This window comes from Caenorhabditis remanei, chromosome V (genome assembly GCF_010183535.1).
Source record: "Caenorhabditis remanei strain PX506 chromosome V, whole genome shotgun sequence".
NCBI lineage: Eukaryota > Metazoa > Nematoda > Chromadorea > Rhabditida > Rhabditidae > Caenorhabditis > Caenorhabditis remanei.
In genome coordinates, this window is record NC_071332.1 from 11,989,556 (window position 1) to 12,011,100 (window position 21,545).

The window sequence follows — 21,545 nt, forward strand, 5'->3', positions numbered from 1 at the left end:
AGATTTATGTAATAATGATTATGACCGGTGAGATATTATTCAGCATCAAAAAACTACATGTCAACAAAAAAGAACTGACTATGTACACGGTTCAACTTAAAATTTATAATTATTTCTCAGCCTCCATTGATTGTGTTCAAATGCTCGACAGTGCTCGTATTTCTCTCCTTTTTCATAATTGCATGGCTTCAGAGGCTCACATTCACCACTACATGATCGTGGATAACAGATAAATTGTAGGCCGTAGAGATCTTTTAGTGCCAGTAGATGGAATGTGATGTAGGCCAGAAGTAGACTGTATTCCATGATGGCAAAGTGTCGGGGGACTGAAAAATGGAAGAATTGAAGTAGAATGGATATTGAAGAAACAAAAAACATACTGTATGAGTGGCATAATGACTCTTTTGTCCATCCAATGTGAAACTGAAAATACTGTGGAGCACAATAACCAAATACTATTGTGCAGACTGCTCTGATGAAGACTACACTAGCTTCTGAGCGCTAAAAGAGGCATTTTTAGTTTCTTTAAATTAATAAGTCTGAAAAGACTTACTTTTGAACTATTTATGGATAAAATGAAATGAAATACTGTTGGTATACACATATTGACTACGGATACAATTGCGAAGGTTGACTTGCAGAAATGGTTGATTTCTGAAAAAAGAGAATTAATGCTCTGAGAGGATTGAAAATAAAAATACCTTTGAAATCACTATGCATTGTAATAACACTAAACATTGCAAGTGCACTTGTTTCAATTAAAGTAATCATTGGCATCAAGTCACAAAGCCAACGAAATATCGGATTAGGAACATCTCTCCAAAACCCATTTAGTAAGAGATTTCTGAAAATATCCGTTTTTAATCTGGCAAAAATGAATGAAAATGTTACCTGAAAACAATACTGTGGAAAAAACGAACAGCAATCGTTAAGCACGTGGCAAGACGGAATATAACATTGCCCCACACATTCAGTTCGAGTAGGTTTAATATTGATAGTAGACCATCCTCAGGATATTTTAGAAATGTCTGAAAAGTTTACAGATGACTAAATTCCAGAAATGAAACAATACAAGTTAACTATTGAATCACTTACCCTACATCGAAAAACTTTTGCCCCGTACATAATAATAATTGAGTTGTCAATGAGTTCTGTGTCATGTAATGGTGTGTAATTTGTTTGAAATGCGGCACAGACGGCAACTGAAAAACACGATTCGGTAATCTTTTTGATATTGTATACTCACTTATAAATGCTGTCAGTGAAATAAAAGTGAATATTAAACTGGCTCGAAGAATTGGAAAATTCAGATATGCTATGTCAACGTTGTCATCTTCAACATGCCCATATTTCAGCTGCTGGTTTTCTCGACTCGTTCTGGGGACCTGCAATAAAATGAGGTCAGACATCAAGAGTTTGAATAAATTGATTTCTGATTTCTCACCTTTATACAAAAATCTTCATCATCCCACTCTGCTGGTCTGTACTCTTCTGTATTCACTGTAAACGTATGTGATGGCATTTTTCTGAAAAACTCATTCTTATATCAGGTAAAATACATAGAACAGTCATAGCAAGGTACAAGGTACAAGGTATTGATGAATAGAATATAAGAATATAGATTGCCTGAATAGAACTCAAATTACAGACTTAATAAAACATCGCGTAAATTGTCATTATTATAACCAATCAAATGTCTAGAAAGAAGAAAATCGTTGTATTATTTGAATTGCCATGTATGTACTTAGATCTGAGAGAAAACGCCAGCTAGAATCTTGCAAGTTTTCTTATCTGTCTTCTGAGATCTATAGGATGTAACAGTTTCCTTGGAAAGCTGTATTTTTGGAAAAAAGTGGACTTCAGTGAGAAAATCGCTGAATAATATCATTCACTAAGGAGAAGGAATTTACATACAAGTGAGTTTTCTACAGTTTTTTCTAAAGATTGATTTATCATTTTTGTCTCTCAAAACAGTGTCCTCAAATATCATGAAGGGAAATCTAGGGGAAGTTATTCATCATAGCTGTTTTATGACCCAATTTACAGAAAATAATATGGAATCATACAATTGAATGATTTATTATAATGATTTTATATGTTTTCTCCAAAAACTGTTTTGAATGAGAGCTTTCATTTATACTAGAATATGTCACAAAATTTCGATTTGGTTGATTTTAAATAAATCTTGTGATGCCGAATGATGAAATATCAAAATGATGAAGCAATTACCCCGAAAAATTCAAAGCGAACAGTTGCAGATTGAAAGTATCCAACAAGAATGGCAAATCCACAGAAGCTTTTTTGCCTATAAGAAAAATGACTAATAAAACAATTTATTCTAATTCAAATAAAGTGGAAAATTGGTCACTCAAAATCAGGAAATTCATTTCACCGTCAGTTTTTGGTGACTGATCTATGAAGGGATAGAAAAAAGGTGAAGCCTAGAAGATAACGGAGGAGAAGAAGAAGAAGACGTCAACGAAACAAGGTGAAGATATTTCAAGGAGAATTCGGTTAGAGGAAGGGAAGAAATGAGGTATTTTTGGTTGGATGGTTGTTCAATGACACACAGAAAGATGATGAATGGATAAGAGAGATTTTTAGACGAGTTGAAAACTTGGAATGTACAGAATCGCAGATTGGGCTAGGCTCAAAGAATTCATATATACATGAGAGACATGTAGAATGACAGGATTTGAAATTAATATCGGAGATTCGGTGTATTTTGTGATAGGAAAAGTTCACTGATCAAAAAATCTGGAATCCCCCTCCGAGAGATTGATTTTTTGATCTTTCCTCAGCATACACGCCAAAAAATAATATTTTAACAAACATATTGTGTCTACGGAATTAGAAGAATCAGAAGAACGTAAGAGTGTCGTCACGAGGGTATTGGGAAGGCAGAAAAACGAAACACAAGCATTGTTCAGGGGGAGACTGGCGGCTAATAGATGCAGTCTTCTTCTTCTTCTCTATATCTGGTGATGGTTTTGTGTGAATAGTGGATGAGATGGACTGAACAAAAACAACGAGACGTAGAATAGACAAGTACTAACTGACTGACCAATCCATTCAATTGAGGAGACTTAGTGACAAGAAAGATCATTATATCGTTCCATTTTCCCTCTCTTATCTTCGTTGTTTTGATGAAAAAAAGAAGCAGGGAGGGTTCGAAATAATAGAAAATGTGAAACACAGATATTTAAATATACTTGAAATTATTTAACTTTGAGTAGTACATTAGTGTTAAGAGTAGGTACAAATATCTGATCTTGCTCTCATCTCATTCCAAAGATGGTAGAAACCCCGGGTACTTGAAACTTTTCAGCAGTATTCAGAAGAATGGGAATTACTGAAAGTATTGAAAAAAACACGTTATGGAGAATTTAAATCCTAGAAGTTTGTGAAGAATAAGAATTCCAAAAAAGACTGTTCAGCTTCTAAATCCTGCTTAATTAATTCAATGAAAGTTAAGACAAGGAATAATTTTAAAACCAGGGAAGGCCTTACAGTAAAGTAAAAAGTTCTAGCAGAAAGAAGAGTGAATTCAAAGTTCATACTACTGCGATTATTAGATAGAAATGAATGGAACATGACAAAGGGAAAGTGGTGATGAAGCCTAAACGTTCGGCGGATGAATGAGACAAGGTAACAAGAATGAAAGGGAGGAAGATATCAGTTGATAAGCGGAATGTTCGAAGATTAGAAGAAAGAGAAAGGTGGTTTTGCAGGAGATTCAAAAGAAGATATGAGGATAGAGAAAATTATATCGACTGTTTCTTTCTCATATTGAACTGATTCAGACGGATGAAAAATGAGGAGAGGGGGAGGAAGTGGACTATGATATGTGATTCGGATATACAGAAATGGATACCTGATGTGTGGCAATATTCAGAAAAAAGAGAAACGTCAAATATATATATATATATATAGATATAGGTATACCGATCCGAATGGGTTTTGCATAATGGTGTCAATTGGGTAATGGTTTAAATTTATAAATAACAATTGTCAGTAAAATGATAGATCTCAAGTTGACTCGTTCTTGAGCAGATTCCCTATAAAAAAATAATCAATTTTTAAAATTTTTTTTTTAAATATAGTTTTTTTTACATAGTTCTTTGCATATTTTCTCTTTTGCAACAAGCCATGAGGACTAGAGCCAATCCAAGTAGTCGGAAATCTATGTGCTTCAGTTGCAGATCTTGAAGACTTACAACTTTTTTACGGTTTTTTAATATTCTAAGCTAAAATTCAAATAGCTGGAATCTGAAAGATTCAATGACCACCCAATGAAATGTTTTCTGTCTGCTGCAAAATTTCGAAAATCAAATGTGAAAGAAATCGAATGCCTATTGAGAAAGCTAAGATCTTTGCATAAAGATAACAAGCTTGTGGGATGCGATAAGTTTTTGGCAGAATGACATACTGTTTCTCTTCTTTTTGGCAATAAACAGCCAGTTGGTAAGAAGGGAAAAAGATAGATAATGAAGGAACTGTGGAAGAAAACAACCGGGTGGAAGAAGTAGTAGTTCCAGAATATATGTTTTGTATGTGGTATGTTGATCATAATTATAATGATGAAAAGAAGAATAAACAAGATGTTCTTAATGAAGATGATATTGAAGAAGTGGAAACTTGATCTCTATGATAATTATTATTGGTTTTAGATGGTTTATGTTATTAGATTTATCTTAGTCTATTTTGAATTCGAAAGGAGTCCGAGCCTACTGATTCCATGAAAATGCATTAGTCAAACATTTTTGATTTCAGTCTTAATCTTCTCGGAACGTAGATGCACCGAAAGCTATTTCTTCCATTTCTTGCAACACTTGCTGATTTGTTAAGTAGCTTCCAATAAGATCGGATTTTTCTGATTTTTGATGGTTTAAGTTTTTTTTCTTGGCCGCGTGTTCTCAGCTTTTTCAACTATTCTCCTCATCGTAAATACGGCCGATAGTCTAGACAATCGTCTTTTTTTTAATCACACTCTTTATGCGATAATGTTACGAAATATCAATCACAAATCAACTGTGATTCATGTGTTTGGAGAAGATAATTCGAAAATTCGCGAAGTGTAATTTATGGAATTAAAATAAAATATCTCATTTGGCATATTGGAAAAGTTACGGGACAACTAAAAATCAAAAGTACCGTAAATACTGTATTATAACAGTACCTGTAATAGAACGGCACCTGTATTATAACGGCACCCCATCAATATTCAGAATTCATGAATATTAATATCCCGGTGTTTTTTCATGTTTCTGATTAGAAGCAGCGTTATTAGTAACGTCTTGATCAGCGAAAAGAATGCCCAAAAAAGGTTTTTTGTTAAAATTTAATAAGTTTTTAAAACCTCAAAGTTTCTCTGGGGCAGTTGAAAAATATAACGGCATGCCGCTATAATACAGTATTTACGGTATTCGAAATTTTCAGCAGACAAGAAATCTAGCAATCCTTGGTTACCAGAGATGTTGCAAGTGACAAGTTTCCTCACTTTCATTACAGAACTTCAACGAAACAAAGTTTAAAGCGAATGATCTAGATCAAGAATCAAATTCTAAAAAAAAGGAAACTGTAACTTCTCGTCACCTTCTAAACTTGAGAACATTCAAACATTGCGTCATTTACAACGGAAAAGCAAAGAGAACATTGGCGACAAAAAAACAAAAAGCCTCATCCACCCTCCGATGGCAAGTGAGTGAATGTACATCTTATCCGATGCGCACGTTTCGTTGTTTCTCCTATTCTTTTTTCCTAAATAATTTTTCTTTTCTCCATGACGTAGTCCCCCTCCCTCTCACGTAGCTTCTCCAAATCCTTCCAGCTGTTCCAATATTAGAAAAGGAAGTGATCAAAGAAGAAGAAGATGATGATGAGAGACATGAAAAGGCGTTTCCACTTATATTCCATTTTGTTTCGTTTTGAAGGATCGTAGGCATGACATATTCTATATATTGTGTGGTCAGTGTGGGCAAAAAGAGGAAAAAATCGGTTGATGAGGAGGAAGTATGCATAAAAACATAGATTACACGGTTCATTTTTGGGGGAAATGGAAATCAAGTGTACAGGATAACACACGCAATATTAGCAGAGAAGTATGGGGACAAAGACAAACGTCAATTTTTCAGGTTTGTGTACGATTAGCCTGACCAAAGGATGGTTTGAATGAATATTACGTTTATATTCAAATTAAAACATTGTGATTTTAACTCCGGCTAGTATCAGATGCGAATGATTAATGTTATCTTCTCTTATTTTTGATTTTCCGATTTCTCTAGTACATTATGTATATGCAATCAATTCCTTCTCCTTCAGAATGTGTGAAAATGAAGGTTTGGCAGGTGAAAATTGTGTAACAACAGCACCCGTAATCTCAATCCCGAAAAAAACCAAAGTTAATCGGAAAATGAAAAAAACCATGGCAACCGAGACAATTTTAATCAAGATTATGTCCAGATTACAATCGAAACGTAGAACTAACTTTCTTTTCTTTTCGAGAAGCTTTTACGATGTTAGTTGTGATTCTGATCTTGATTCAACTTCAAGATGTCATTGGTTTTAAATGTTTGTGTTCTGGAAACATAGGGTGAGTTCGATATCAATAGATACTCTCAAAAAAGTGAGAGTTTTAAAATTGTTGTTTTACAGAAGTGCGTGCCCCGATGGATGTGACGCAGGTTCTTACTGTGTAACTACGTGGATTGTGGCTCATGGAGCAGTGAGAGATCAGGTACAGTATCTCCGTGTTTGATGTTACTAAAATGAGAATTATGACACTACCTTAATATCTCCACTTTTTCTTTGATCTATGCTCTTCCTTCTCCTTCAAACTACGAAACTTAGGTCATCATTCAGATCACTTTCAACTCATTTTCCCCATTTCTTCCCACCATTGACAACCTAAAAACTTGATAACGGCATTCTTGCAGGGATGCAAAACTACCCGCACCGATCTGTCGGATCGTCAGTGTCAGACGAATCGGAAAGGACTTGTTTCATGTGTTTGTATGTGTATACGGTAGATAAATTGGCATGATTTTTAAAGCGCGCATGGAATTTGACGAAGAACAAGAAGTCCGAAGGTCACATTTTATTTGAAAGAATGATAAAAAATTGTAATGAGATGGCTAATAATCAATAGTCAATTTAGTTTTCTTCTTTCTGGAAGTATTCCAGCTGTGATAACTGATTCTTGATTTGATGACTGTATTTCTAGGCAGCTCAGAAAAATGCAATGATGCCTCATTTGCGATTCCATCGGATGTCGCCCTAATCGTTCCACCTGTCATCAAGTGTTTCAGCCAAGATTTGAATGAAGATAACTTCTGTTTTGGTCATTATTGCACTTACTCAGCCGAATTGGTAAACACATTTAACGAAATTAGTCAGTATTCGTAAGTTTAGGTTATGAATGACTTTGGTGACGTATTCCCAACTCCTTATAAACCAACACGAGGTTGTTCGGACGATGAGTGTGAGTTTTATCGATTCCTCAGATGTTCTCTTTTTATTGAATAATTTCAATATTTAATTCAGATAGCGATGATTTAAACTCTGTGAATGTATGTACTTCTTCCAACAATATAATCAATTGCAAATGCAACACGGAGTTCTGTAATCGAGCTCAACCATTCCCAGTTCCATTGGGAAACGTCCTATGCTATATGAGCTCGGCTTACTCGAATAGTTATCCTGTTGGTCTTAAGTATTGTCGCGGTGAGACGTTTGAATAGTAATTTATTCACACGTTTTCTTTTTTGAGGTCACTTATGCTACATCATGCAAACGGATTACGAAGGGAAAGTTGGGAGAGGTTGTTTGAGTGTTAGCGATGGAGCACCTGAAGAATTGAAGAAACCAGGAGCATATTTGAGCTACAAGTACTGTGATCAGGATTTGTGCAACGGAGATTTCATGGCCGATGCACCAAGTGTAATAAATGGAGAAGGTTCTGCAACTACACCACAACCATAAATTATTTGATTTCATAACTTTAAGAGAAGTAATAAACACTGGAATAATATTTTTGAAGTTCATTATTTTTATTTGGGATATAACCCTCTTCTAGTAACGGATAAAATCGTTATGCAATAAATTTCACAGATCTCTTGTCTGATTAATGAGAAGAAGACCCAGAGGGATTGTGCCGGACTGTTATTTGCAGATGACGTGAGATGGCTAAGGTGTTTTTGAATAATAAAACATCAGAGATAATTACTTGAAAACTTGGTCTGTATACTAACTCTCGGAAAGATGAGTTCGAATTCGAAACGAAAGACCAATTGCATATATTTCTAATGAGTTGAACTCAATATGAACTGTCTGCTCAAAAAATTATTTTCTTGTTCTCTGAAAATGGGTTTGGACCAGAAATTAGAAAAAAATAGTTATATAATTATGTTTTGGATTTCAGTTTTCTATTCTCATTAGTTTGTTCTCGATCGCAATCTCATTCGTTACATTATTTCTTTTTATTTTCGACTAGGAATTGATTTTAATTTGACTAATTTATGATTTAATACTGAGACCCTCGGTTTTTCAGGTTAAATTTAAGCTTGAGAATGTACATTCACTGGACACACCACTACCTTCCAAAGGTTTTTGGAATCTTATCTTTTATCGCGAATCCAATTTTCATTTATCTTATTGTCACTGAACAAAAATCAAGTTCGATTGGAAAATATCGATTCTTACTTTTGTTTTTTGCCATATTTGATATGACCTACTCAACAGTAGAGCTTCTGGCTCCAGTGGTTAGTTCTTGAAAAAACAACATGTAAATCATAAAGTAGTTTCAGGGAATCCATGGAACAGGATCTGCATTTGTTGTATGTTTGACAGATGGTCCGTTTTACGGAAGAAGTGTAAGAACTTACACAGAAACTGGGACACATTGAAATGTTTCAGAGTGTCCGAATTGGTCAAATCGCTGTATCTATTCGTTGTGGCTGTATATCTCTATCATATGGAATACTGATCATACATTTTATTTATAGGTACATTGCTTTGTTTTTGTAAGTCTATTTGAAAATATAATAATTGAAAACACTGATGTTCTCGTCGTTTGTAAACAGACGCCTTTCAGATTATGAGATTCTAGAACCATTTTTCTAATTTTCAGTCCGAAACTTGTGAGCCGAATATTTCAACCCAGTGGAATGGTTTGTATTTTCATATTTTTCATAACTCATGGAATTGTTTGGAGCACTATTTGTGAGCTGTTTTTATATGCTGATGAGGAAATGAGAGACTATATAAAAGAGGCTTTCAAGAAAGATTACGGCGTCGATTCTTATGATATTGCGTTTTTGGGAGCACTTTACATGGTGAGTTCGCTGTTAAAAAGATATCAGACAGGAAATTAGCATCTCATCGAAAGAACGCGTTCCAGGAAGGAAGCGACTCTGTGAAGAGACGAAGTTGGGCGGGAATTCTGATTCTGACCGGAATATCGACGTATGCTGTCTCGTTGTACATTGTATTAGGGTACAAGGTAAGTACAAGCAAACTAAAAATATATATTGCTTAAACATGATAAAGATGTGACTAATTTCAGATAATGCAAAAACTTCGTAACAATCCAGCTCTATCCGTTAATACCCAAAACATGCATCGCCAGTTGTTCCGTGCTCTATCGGTCCAGACCTGCATTCCAATCTGTATCAGTTTCTCTCCATGTATGGTGGCATGGTACGGGCCAGTTCTTGGTTTGGAACTCGGAATGTGGAACAATTATCTGGGAGTCATTGCTTTATCTGCATTTCCATTCATGGATCCATTAGCCATTGTGTTTTTACTTCCAGGATACCGTAACAGAGTGTTGAGAATAGTTCCAAAACCTCAGATTTCTATAGCCACAATTGTGACAAAGTCTTGGAATAGAGGATATACAACAGTCACATTTCTACATAGACAGCTTTAAATTAACATTCATTGATTAGATATCTCGATAAAATTCTATGGAAAATATCACAAAAACATTATTCACAAGTACATGGATTTTCTAAATTACAAGATAAAATAATTTCATTCCGCATGTTTACAATGACTCGATCTCCTTATACATCTTTGCAATCTGTGGTGCAAAGTAGTCTTCCAAAATCTTACGACGATTTTTGAGTGTGGAGGTCACGAGCCCATTTTCTTCACTGAATTCCTGTAAATAAAGCAGTTGTGAAAATAATTATTCAGAGAATTTATGAAAATGTTCCAACCTGCAGTGTCAAATGAACGTTTCTGATGAGTTCAATTGTCTGTAGTCCATTCTCCTTTGCATACTTATTCAACTCGGCAATCACTGCATTTTTCACTTCCTTCTTCTCCATAATCACCTCGATTCCCTCTTTTCCATCCAATGCTTTCACTACTGGGAGCTGTTTGAAACGTGGCAAATCAAGCACCACAATTCCAACTAAAAACGATCTTTCGGTATTTCCGGTGACATAAATTTGAGTGATTAGTGGAGAGTTTGCGTAGATAGCTTCGATTTGAATTGGAGAAACAAAGTCTCCTTGACACAGTTTGAACATCTCGTTTTTACGATCAATGATTTGGAGAGCACCAGTTGGAAGCCATTTGCCGATGTCACCAGTGTGAAGCCAACCTGCAAATAATTGTGTTTAAAGATGAAGAAATATTCTTAAAATAAAGGTCAACTCACCCTCGGAATCAATAGTTTTTGCAGTTAATTCAGGGTCTTGAAAGTATCCTGTCATCAGAGCAGCTCCACGGAAACAAACTTCTCCCTCATCATTCACTGCCATGTAGTTTTTCTCCACAACATCGACCAATTTCACTTGAGACCATGGAGCTGGTCCACCAACATTTCCATAAGTAGTATCCCATGGAAGAGTCAATGTTCCTGCTGCACTGCATTCTGTTTGACCGTATCCCTCCACTAATGGACATCCGTATGCATATCTTGTGAACGTTTTGACCTCTTTTGTGACTGGAGCACCACCGGTGGTGAGCACCTTGATCTTCCCTCCGAGCATTAGTTTGAGCTAAAAAATTTGAAGTTCGGGTTTCGTTATTGGTGCCGATACTGTGAACATTCAAATTCTTGATGATGATTCGTAAAGGACTGATATTTAACTTTAACTCACTTTCTTGAAAACGATTTTGTCAAAGAAAGTGTCGTATCGCAGAACTCCGTTTTGAAGTTGACGGGTTTTAGTCTGAAAAAAAAATGATAACACGAAAATGATACCTGGAGATATTTAGGTTAACATTAATCAAAACTTAATCTGATGAACTCACTCTCTTAGCATACTCAAACAATTTTCTCGCAATGAAACCCTTCTTTGCCACTCCATTGTGCACAGCTTCATAGAGTTTATTCAGAAGACGTGGCACCAATGAAACAATAGTAGGCTGCAACTTCTGAATCTGTGGTATCAATGTAGCCGTATTTCCATCGTAAATTCCAATTCTTCCTCCGAAATAAATAGCCAATGTCTGCATAAGATGTTCGTAGATATGAGCCAAACTGAGAAAACTGAAATAAGTGTCTTCCTGTCCGAACTTCCATTTATAAGCGATTGTCCACGAAGTGAAGATTCCAGAAACTGCAGCCAGGAGACTTCCATGAGACATTTCAACTCCTTTTGGTCTTCCAGTTGTTCCACTTGTATGACAGATAACATAAATCGTCTCAGGCTTTGGTTTCACTGGATTTCTCTTGTTTTTCTTTCCAATCTCTTTGAATTCATCAAGACTCATAATTTCCACATCATCATGCTTCTGAAGAGTCGTCGTCTTATCCAGAATAATCAACGTCTTCAAAGTTTGAAGACGTTCTGGAGTTTTGGACGACAGAAACCCTTCGGCACGCGACGCGTTTTCACAGAAAATGATTTCGAGCTTGCAGTTATCGATGATGTCGCTGGAACATAATTATTAAAAAGTTATCAATACAAGCCAACTCACCAAAGTGTCTCTAATTTCGACTGATGATAAAGTGGTACTGTAGTAAGGTCGAATCCAGAGATGGCATGCATTGTGTGCATGTAATTTCTCGAATGAATTCCGGCGATCCCGATCAATTTGTTTGTGGAATGCAACTTCTGCATTGTTGCCAAAATACCGGAACCGATAATAGTAGCCTCTTCAATTGCTTCACGATAGGTGGTAAATACGTGTCTTCCATTCACATTCTCTCCAAAAAGTGGACCATTTGGATTGAGTTGAGCACTACGAGTCAGCACATCCCACACTGTTTTGGTGATTCCATCAGGGCAACCGGTGATTGGTTCTGTAAGAGAACAGTTTAAGACGCACTCTCTGACTATAATTTTGATCAAATGATAGTATAAAGTGTTCTCAGTAAATTGGGGTACTTTTTGGCCGGGTCCATCACCTGGGTACCTAGGAAAATCAAAAAATCGATATTTTTCTAAAATTTTTCCTGAAGAAGTTAGGAATGAAATCTCAACAGGAAATTATTGTAGACACTATTTTAAGCATTTTTTGTGTTTAGAAGAAAATTCCAGCTCAACACCTTCATTGTGAAAATTTTCAAAATGTGTGAAATTTTTGGGTTTTTTTCATGAAATCGTTTTTATCTCGTTAGTGACACGAGAAGACGGGCTTTTTTATTTTAAATTCGGAATCTACATAAAATTTGGTATTGGAAACATGCTGGGCCTACTTGTATCTCTAGACCCAAAGAAAGATTTTTTGGGAAGAATCAGAAAAACTTGGATTTTAACTTTCGAGGTCCTCCGGTAAATCATTTTTTATGTTCCAAAGCCATGGTTTTTTAAGTTTTTTCATTTAATCATGTCATTTTTCTTCTGTCCCGACACATATTTCGATCATACCACTAAAAAAATTTCGAAAAAATTGAGTTTTTTGAAATTTTGAAATTTTTTCCAGAATTGAATCATTCGAACAGAAATATTAAGGATATTAGTATAAAACTAGGAGAACATGACTGGAACATAATTTAGGTTTATGAAAAAACTGATTTCCATTATCGGGTCGTCTGAAACTTACGCTTTCAGGGTGAAATTTAGCGAAATGTTCAACTAGGGAAGTTGATGCAAAGGAACTTCATACTTACAACGTTATTTGACAGAGGACTATGTTGAATATGACAGGAAAAGTGAGAAAACGATAAAAATTGACTGATATAACAAGATTTTCAAAAAAAAAAGACTAAATTAGACTCTTACATGTTCAATGGTTTGACCTTTTTTTGGAAGTCAGAAAAGTTTTTTTTGAAGTCTTTTTTGAAAATCTTGTTATATCAGTCAATTTTTATCGTTTTCTCACTTTTCCTGTCATATTCAACATAGTCCTCTGTCAAATAACGTTGTAAGTATGAAGTTCCTTTGCATCAACTTCCCTAGTTGAACATTTCGCTAAATTTCACCCTGAAAGCGTAAGTTTCAGACGACCCGATAATGGAAATCAGTTTTTTCATAAACCTAAATTATGTTCCAGTCATGTTCTCCTAGTTTTATACTAATATCCTTAATATTTCTGTTCGAATGATTCAATTCTGGAAAAAATTTCAAAATTTCAAAAAACTCAATTTTTTCGAAATTTTTTTAGTGGTATGATCGAAATATGTGTCGGGACAGAAGAAAAATGACATGATTAAATGAAAAAACTTAAAAAACCATGGCTTTGGAACATAAAAAATGATTTACCGGAGGACCTCGAAAGTTAAAATCCAAGTTTTTCTGATTCTTCCCAAAAAATCTTTCTTTGGGTCTAGAGATACAAGTAGGCCCAGCATGTTTCCAATACCAAATTTTATGTAGATTCCGAATTTAAAATAAAAAAGCCCGTCTTCTCGTGTCACTAACGAGATAAAAACGATTTCATGAAAAAAACCCAAAAATTTCACACATTTTGAAAATTTTCACAATGAAGGTGTTGAGCTGGAATTTTCTTCTAAACACAAAAAATGCTTAAAATAGTGTCTACAATAATTTCCTGTTGAGATTTCATTCCTAACTACTTCAGGAAAAATTTTCGAAAAATATCGATTTTTTGATTTTCCTAGGTACCCAGGTGATGGACCCGGCCAAAAAGTACCCCAATTTACTGAGAACACTTTATACTATCATTGATCAAAATTATAGGCGAATCGGAGATGGTCGACTTTTTTCGTGTGCCTATGGTCAGTTGATCGATGCTCGATCGACTCGGAGAGTGCGTCTTAACTTTTTTGAACTGAATGTAAAAGAAAACAATTTTCTAAAATTCATCTACTTGCCAGATAAAAATACCAGATGATAGACTCTATTTTTTTGAATATCGTTTTCCATTTGAAACTATAACTCACTTGAAACTTGAACACTCTCCCTAATCCGTTCAGGACCATCGATAAGCCTTGAAAACTGTTCGGGATGTGCCAACATCTTTTTCTGTACCATTGTTGCAGAAGGTACTGAATCCACTTAAGGGTCGATCTGAAAGATTAGAAAGAACTCATAATTGAACAACAGAGCATGAGAAACAGTCAGAGGTTAAGAATAGAATACGGACGATGGCATGTGGACATCCGGACAATTAAAAAAACAGAAACTATTCTGAACCTTTTCTAAAAGTGAAAATCCGAAATATACAACACACACCTACAATAAGAAAACGAAATAAACTTCGTGTTTTGTGGGTGCTTATTATAATAATAAACATAAAAAAGAGACACTTTCCAATTAAAAACAACTTGGATTTATTCGATGTTCCGTGGATTATAGGGATCCTATTGGATACATCCATTAGGCTACAATTTCGCTACAATTCATCCCTCCTCTGCTTTCGTTTTTCCGAAATTTCCGATTTTCATCAAAGTTTCACGGAAAAACTATAAGCAAAGAGTATGGAGGACAGCGAGATTCAGATTGTAGTGAGGGAAGTGAGGGATGACCTCATTTCAATTGAAACGTCTCCGTCACTCCTCGCTTCTTCTTATTCACGGATCGTGTTTCTTTTTGGAGACGAGATGGGTGTCCAAAGGGGTTATTCGGATTAGACTATTCCTTGTTTTTGTTTCAAATGCCTACGCGATAGGATAAGAAAGCGGTGTGAAATTATGAGAAGGGTTGGAGGAAAAGCATACTGCTAACGAAATTGAGAAGGAGTGGAAATTGGGGTGACATCTAGGTGTCCATTGTGGCAACGGTGCGAAAATTGTAAGGAGGTATTGGAGGAAAGGTATACTCATAACAAAAATTAAGAAAAAACCATACTCATGTTAAGCTTATTCTAGAAACCTAGCGATCGGGAGCTCTGAATATTTGTGTACAAAAATCAAAACATGAAAAGTACTTAAAAATCGGAACTGTCTATACAGATACCTAAAAAGTTATTCGCATCAATATCTTTATATACCTATTAGAACTTTGGGGGCGTGATATATAGGTGTCCAAAGTCGTAAAAACCGCAACAATCGCAACACAAAAAATAACAGAACGTTTCTCTTTCTCTCCAGATTACTGTAGATCTCCTCTTCAGTCTGTCTATCTCTTTTTTCTTGTTTACAGTCAGGGGTGCCCTCTACATCGACAGGGCACCCCTCGTTTTTTTTTTCACCCGGCAGGAAAGTATAGGGAAGTGATAATAGGTGTGTGATGATATAATAACAGGAATGACACGGTCGGACTGATAAGAGATCATATAGTTTGGTGATTTTGTATCTGATTCCTTTTTGATTGGCAAAAATAAAAAGAATTTAGAGAAGAAGGAGAAGAAGATGATGAAGGGGAACTGACACGCTTCAGTTTTTCCAATGGGTGTGTAAATGAGGGAAGGAAAAGTGGATTAGAGATTGAATCGGAGTAGGGAATCGAATCGAACGGAATAGTAGAAGAGGAAAAGAACAGGGTTATGGAATGTGTAAACGGAACAAAGAAGATGGGTGTAAAATAAAATAGTAAAGACAAACTGTAGTAGTAGTAAAATTAGGCGCTTTTGAATCGGAATATTTCAAACAGTGAGAAAAACGTAAAAACGTAGAAAAATAGGGAACAACTAATTCCTTGGATCAACAGTTCAACACAACACTGATATATTTGATTTACTAGATTCCTTCCAAAAATTTTGTCTTAAGAAACACAGAATCAGTTTAACCTTTTTTGTGTTTCTTGAAAACTTTCAATTGAAATTTGAATCCCGGTAACACGAAAAAATGAAAGTCAACTGACAAGGGAACTGATAACTTTTTGAAGGAAAGCACCAAGAATGGCAATAAATTGTTCAAAAATCTGTAAACACTTTTTGGAGCACGAGTTGAATTAAACTCTGACTGCTCTATAGACGTTCGGAACAGGTTTTTGATGAAACTAATATTTAGCTGGTATAGAAAAAAGTAGTAATGAGAGAGACCTCACCAGACGTCGGAAAAACCGAATGAGACGTTCTGGATCTCTCATAACTAACAAAACCTTCAGACGGTCAACCATGGAGTAATCTTTTCTTTTAACAAATAAAATACGAGATAAGACAGGACAACAAGACAAAGTACATCCATTCACTTTCTTTCAACATCTTCGAACCCATCATTCATATCTTATCAAAAGTGCAAGATGAAACAAAACCGACGAACAGTGGTAATGTACTTTTGGAAAAAAAAGGATTTTTTGTCTTATCTTCTATTTCTATCTGCCAATTTGTCTTTCTACTTCCCCGAAAATTCATAAAACCTTGTTTAGGAACGATGTTTTCAGTTTTTCAATACAATACATACAATCTAGCACGTCATTATTTTAAGCATTTTACATCGTTTTGGCACATCTGAAAAGTAAGTTTTCCATACCAGAAAGAATAAACGAGAAAATATCGTTTTCCTTTTAGCTTTTACTTTTTACCAATAAATTTTTTTTGTCTGCATTTTTAGTTCCTGGCAGATGGAACTGGTAGACGAGTATCAGTTGGGAGTGAGTGGAGGGTAAAATCTTGTGATCTGAAAAACGAACATCTATATAATGACAGTCATTGCCGTTTTTATGATTCCTATGTTTCCATAAAGTTTTTGAACCAAGACTGAACAATGAAATCGAAATTTTCGAAACAAAAAAGACGACAAAACAAAAGTGGATAATCTCCTGAGATTATCACACTCCCGCACATTTGTTTCAACGAAGGTACATACTGTAATTGTCGGAAATCCGAGTTGTAAACAATTTCGACGTAACTTTTTTCATTACTATATGCGATCTTTGTTCATGATTTGGGGTACACCGCTGTGAAAAGATGTTAGACACGGGTACACGTGGAAGGGATTCATGTCAATGGGTACAGGAAAATAACCTGATTTTATGATACTGAAAGTGTGAACGAACAGCATTTGGGTCACTATAGCATATTGAATAACTGAAAAACTGGTAAAAGCAGAAGCCATTCAAAGAAAACATCTTTAAAGCTGATATCATTCACGTCAAGGATTCTGATTTCTAAAAACTACGGTGTATATGGCTGGTCACTGGATGTCTATCAAACTCTTCTTTCAGCTTTGTCTGTTCCTGAATATGATTACTTCTTCTTCATTTTCCTTCAACATGTTTCCACCAAGTTCATCTTCTTCTTCTACTTTATGTGCCGAATGAGATCACTTGAAACTTTACACTTCCTACCGCCCGTTGTTACACCGCAGTGCTCACGGGAAAGAAGAAGAAGAATGAGAGTCGATGCCATTCGATTTCGGCTTTCCATCTGTTTTGAATCGAAGTTTTTATCAGATTCGTTGATTTTTTGTTTTACTCATTTACTTTTTCTGAGTTGGATTTAATATTTTTCCATAACGATACCTGAATAATAATGCTATTCCTAAATATTCCGGTGCAAGTTGTTTTTCTCAGTTCTGTTTCTCTCTGATAAATTTATTAGTTTCAAAAAAGCCGTGTTCAATTTTTTGTTCTTACCCAGTTATTGATTACTTCACTCACTCTAAGTAGCACTTGGAAATCTAGGTAGGAGGAAAATGAGATAAGAGAGCAAACTTTCGAAAGAGATATACTTTGCCCATGACGTTTTTTTCCCGTTTGTATTGTTTGCGGGAAATTATTGTTTGGAAAAGTTATTTTCGATATGCACTGATTTTAAATAAGTTTTGTCGCTTCTTACTTTGTTTTTCTGAGTTAATATTTTCAGGTTTCACTTGCCGGGTGGTATAAATCTATTGAAACAATGAATGAAAAGCACAGGTAAGAACAGTTCTATTGAATAACTTGAACAAACAGACCCATTAACCCATCTTGTATTTTTCCAGCAAAAAGAATGCGAATGAAACCGAAAAAGTGATGATCGCTGCCAAGAAACGTAACGAGAACGACGAACAAGCCAAGAGACTGCATGAGGACAGAAGGTTAAAAGAAGAAAAAGAGCGTCTGAGAAATCATGAAGAAAGACTGAAAAAGCAACGTTTGCAAACTGTGATGTTTGGGAACGGGAATTTTACAGCTGATGAGCAGACACGATTCATTTTGGAAGAAATCGGAAAACAAGTAGAGGAGGAAATACGCAAAAAAGAAGATGAACGACGATGTTTGACTGAAGAAGACAGAAAACAAATGAAGAGAGAAAATAAGAAGCAGAAACATGAAGAACAGAAGTTTCGAATGTCTCAAATGCTGACTGGAAGATCTTCAGGACAACCTCAATCGGCAAGGTAAATATGAGTTTTAACAAGTACAGTTTTAACAAGTACCAGATCTCGCCTTTGTCCTAGTTTCAGCATAAGTTCTTGCGTTTATTCGTACAGTTTCAGAGATAAAAAGATGAGAGCCAAGCTCACTGCTAAACTGGCTCAACGTTCAAAAACTGAATATGCTGTTCGTAAAGCTGAATTCGAGAAGGAAACAAATCGTGTCATGCTCGAGAAAACTGCTCGCCAAGTTCAACTCGATAAAGAAGAAATGCGTTTGAAACTTCAGGAAGAAGCCCGTCGTGCACAAAAAGAAATGGAAGCAACTCTTGTTCAGAGAGAGATTCTTGAAGAACGATTGAAATTGTTCCAGGAGAAATTAGTCAGAGAGCAACAGGCGCTGGAAGCTGCTGAAAAGAAACAGAAAGAAGAAATGGAGATGAAGAGACAAAAAGAAAAACAGGCTGAAGAAGAAGCGAGGTAATCAAAATTAGAATTTGATTCGGAGTATAAAAGTTTTTATTTCAGAAAAGACGCAGCGGTTGAAATTCGAAAAGCCGAAATCATGGCTAGAATCGCTGGGTACGAGTTGATCCGTTATGCTGCTCTCCGGAAGTTGAAAGCTCGGTTTTTGGAGAATGAGAAGGAACTGGAATCTCGTAGACAACAAGAAGAATTGGAAAATGAAGAAGAAAGAAAGAAAAAGGTGGAAAGAGAGAAAGAACGTGCTTCCGATGATCAGCTGGAATCAGTTGAGGAGTCTGATTATTTGGAAAGTCTAGATTTTGAAACTGAAGAGTATGAAGATGAATCAATGGTTGAAGAGGAAGAGGAAGACGGCCATTCGACACAACATACCTACAGACTGACTATTGTGGCCACTGAAGTTATAAAGAAAAGGTTAGTTCAAAAACCGTGGCAGACTTATTTTCTGAATAATAATCCAAAACGCAAAACTTTTTCAGAGATGTCAGTGTTGAGCGAAGCCTGAAAGAACATGTTCTCCGGCGTCTGAAAGTGAAACTTCAAAATCGAATTTTGGCTAGACAACAAGAGAAACGAGAAGAGTATAATTCTGAAATTAAGAGACAGAAAACTCAAGAAACCGATGTGAACCTTCGTAAAGAAGATGACGAACGACTTGCACGAGTCGAAGAAGACAGATTGAGAGACGTGCAGTATATGCGAAGAGGATATAGAGGAGATTTCTAAAACAGAAATTATCTTTAATGATGGAAACCGGCCTGTAGATCCAACTTCTTTTATGTATATTCATAGATTTGTTATACAGAATTATTGTATGAACTTGTATTTTTCGAACGAACTCATTTTGTATTCATTTTGTAAATGCTATTTTTGAATAAAACACAACTATTAAGTTGTATACTATCTGATCACATGACAACATTCGAGGAGTACTGTCCGCCTACCTGAAAACTCAGTGAGAAATGAGGAGACAAAGCAAACTTTGAGGAGAGTCTCCGCTCGTTGCGAGCTCGTGTATGCACAAGATTTCATCGAATATTGTTATCTGACTATTGATTTTATTACCGCCAACTAAACTACAATTTTTTACATTTTAAAAAACTTGTAAAAACTCCAAGATGGCAGATGATAAAAAGTGAGTTTCTTCATTTGCATCCCATCAAATTTCTTTTTTTCAGATTGTTGGCTGAGTTCGAAATAATCAGCTTGGATGACATTGTAGTTGTTCAAGATTCTGAAGGAACAGCACAAACAGAACCACAAGAAAAGTTAGTCTGTTATCTTTTTATTAATGCTAGTTCATGATTGCCTGGAATATCATGAAACTCTACATACCTAATTTCTATTAAGAACACTCAACTTTCATATTTTCAGACCCCAAAATAAAAACGAAATAGAAATTGCTCGTGAAAAACTTGCTGAAAAACTCAAAATTCTGAAGGAAAAACAGAAAGAACAGAAGCTGGAAAGAGAGCAGATCAAGAGAGATGTAGATGAGTTGAAACGGTCGAATGAGGAAAGAAGAAGGAGAGAAGATGAGAATAGGAAAGTTTCAGCCAAACAGGAAAAGGGTGTTGAACACGGAGAAGAGGCGAAGAGCACAATTGAAGCGAAACATGCAAAATTTGAAGACTATGAGAAGGCTCGACGAGCTGAATTCGAGAAGTATTTGAGGAGATACAGAGAAAATCATCAGAATCCAGAACTGAAGAGGTCAGTGAGACTCTTGTTTTCGTTAATCGTAAACTATATATTTTCAGAAGTCAAACATCTAGTCTGTCTAGAGGAAACAGCAAAACAGGGACTTCTGGTGAAACATCTAAAACTTCCAAACTGGGAAAACCCAATCGCAGAGTCAGAAGAGTTCAATCAGAACGTGTTTGGGAGAAAAAGCGAATGCAGCAGTGTGAAGAAAGGGAAGCAAACAATCAGACTTTGGAAGAATGAAAAAATAAATGGTAGATTATGGAGAAGAAGATCAAATTGGGAGCTTCGGATACATGGCCGATGAAGAATATATGTAATTGTTATCCAAATGCTGGAGAGAGCATTAGATGTACATCGCGAAGAATCATGATGTGGGACTTTTTGTCGTTTTTTTGGAGTTTTTGACTGCATTTATTTTCTGATCTTATCTCATTAAATAGTATTTTTCGGATATCTTATCTCTCGTTTTCCATTCGTCAGCTTTTTTCAATAAACATTTTTCATTGACCCTTTTTAATTTCTGAATCACAATTTCCGACACTAAACGAACTGCTGAATTCTAAAACCGTTAAAGAAGCTTACAAGCTAGTTTCAGACAAAAACCCATCTTCATCCTTGATCCATCTCCACCCATCTTCACTTTCAGATTACTCATACTTCCTAATTTTTCGTATTTCCCCCCACTTTTTTCATATTTCTCCTACACATCAGCGATCAATGGCTCGACATGGTTGTAGACATAAGTAGCACT

The 21,545-nt window shown here is 35.7% G+C and overlaps 6 protein-coding genes across 6 annotated transcripts; 4 read left to right on the top strand and 2 right to left on the bottom strand.

Moving 5' to 3' along the window:
- Window positions 1-96: 96 nt before the first annotated feature.
- On the bottom strand, window positions 97-1,522 carry GCK72_019203 (uncharacterized protein; the record flags this gene model as incomplete). The annotated part of the gene is made up of 8 exons (XM_003115675.1): window positions 97-326; window positions 381-501; window positions 554-654; window positions 702-844; window positions 892-1,028; window positions 1,096-1,202; window positions 1,247-1,385; window positions 1,445-1,522. 8 exons carry the CDS (start codon window positions 1,520-1,522, stop codon window positions 97-99), a joined length of 1,056 nt encoding a protein of 351 aa, XP_003115723.1.
- Window positions 1,523-6,515: 4,993 nt separating this feature from the next.
- GCK72_019204 (uncharacterized protein) lies at window positions 6,516-7,980 on the top strand (the record flags this gene model as incomplete). The annotated part of the gene is made up of 7 exons (XM_003115192.2): window positions 6,516-6,592; window positions 6,655-6,736; window positions 6,936-7,011; window positions 7,223-7,368; window positions 7,411-7,480; window positions 7,543-7,722; window positions 7,769-7,980. The coding sequence occupies 7 exons, from the start codon at window positions 6,516-6,518 to the stop codon at window positions 7,978-7,980; spliced, it is 843 nt and encodes a 280-aa protein (XP_003115240.2).
- Window positions 7,981-9,164: 1,184 nt separating this feature from the next.
- GCK72_019205 (uncharacterized protein) lies at window positions 9,165-9,928 on the top strand (the record flags this gene model as incomplete). Its single annotated transcript, XM_003115268.2, has 3 exons — window positions 9,165-9,332; window positions 9,398-9,499; window positions 9,563-9,928. 3 exons carry the CDS (start codon window positions 9,165-9,167, stop codon window positions 9,926-9,928), a joined length of 636 nt encoding a protein of 211 aa, XP_003115316.2.
- Window positions 9,929-10,045: 117 nt separating this feature from the next.
- GCK72_019206 (uncharacterized protein) lies at window positions 10,046-14,378 on the bottom strand (the record flags this gene model as incomplete). Its single annotated transcript, XM_003115253.2, has 7 exons — window positions 10,046-10,162; window positions 10,221-10,609; window positions 10,667-11,009; window positions 11,112-11,183; window positions 11,266-11,890; window positions 11,935-12,259; window positions 14,303-14,378. The coding sequence occupies 7 exons, from the start codon at window positions 14,376-14,378 to the stop codon at window positions 10,046-10,048; spliced, it is 1,947 nt and encodes a 648-aa protein (XP_003115301.2).
- Window positions 14,379-18,144: 3,766 nt separating this feature from the next.
- Window positions 18,145-19,813, top strand: GCK72_019207 (uncharacterized protein; the record flags this gene model as incomplete). Its single annotated transcript, XM_003115264.2, has 5 exons — window positions 18,145-18,161; window positions 18,227-18,625; window positions 18,725-19,081; window positions 19,130-19,501; window positions 19,567-19,813. The coding sequence occupies 5 exons, from the start codon at window positions 18,145-18,147 to the stop codon at window positions 19,811-19,813; spliced, it is 1,392 nt and encodes a 463-aa protein (XP_003115312.2).
- A 392-nt stretch (window positions 19,814-20,205) lies between these two features.
- Window positions 20,206-21,034, top strand: GCK72_019208 (uncharacterized protein; the record flags this gene model as incomplete). Its single annotated transcript, XM_003115239.2, has 4 exons — window positions 20,206-20,222; window positions 20,266-20,355; window positions 20,462-20,800; window positions 20,848-21,034. The coding sequence occupies 4 exons, from the start codon at window positions 20,206-20,208 to the stop codon at window positions 21,032-21,034; spliced, it is 633 nt and encodes a 210-aa protein (XP_003115287.2).
- Window positions 21,035-21,545: the final 511 nt, after the last annotated feature.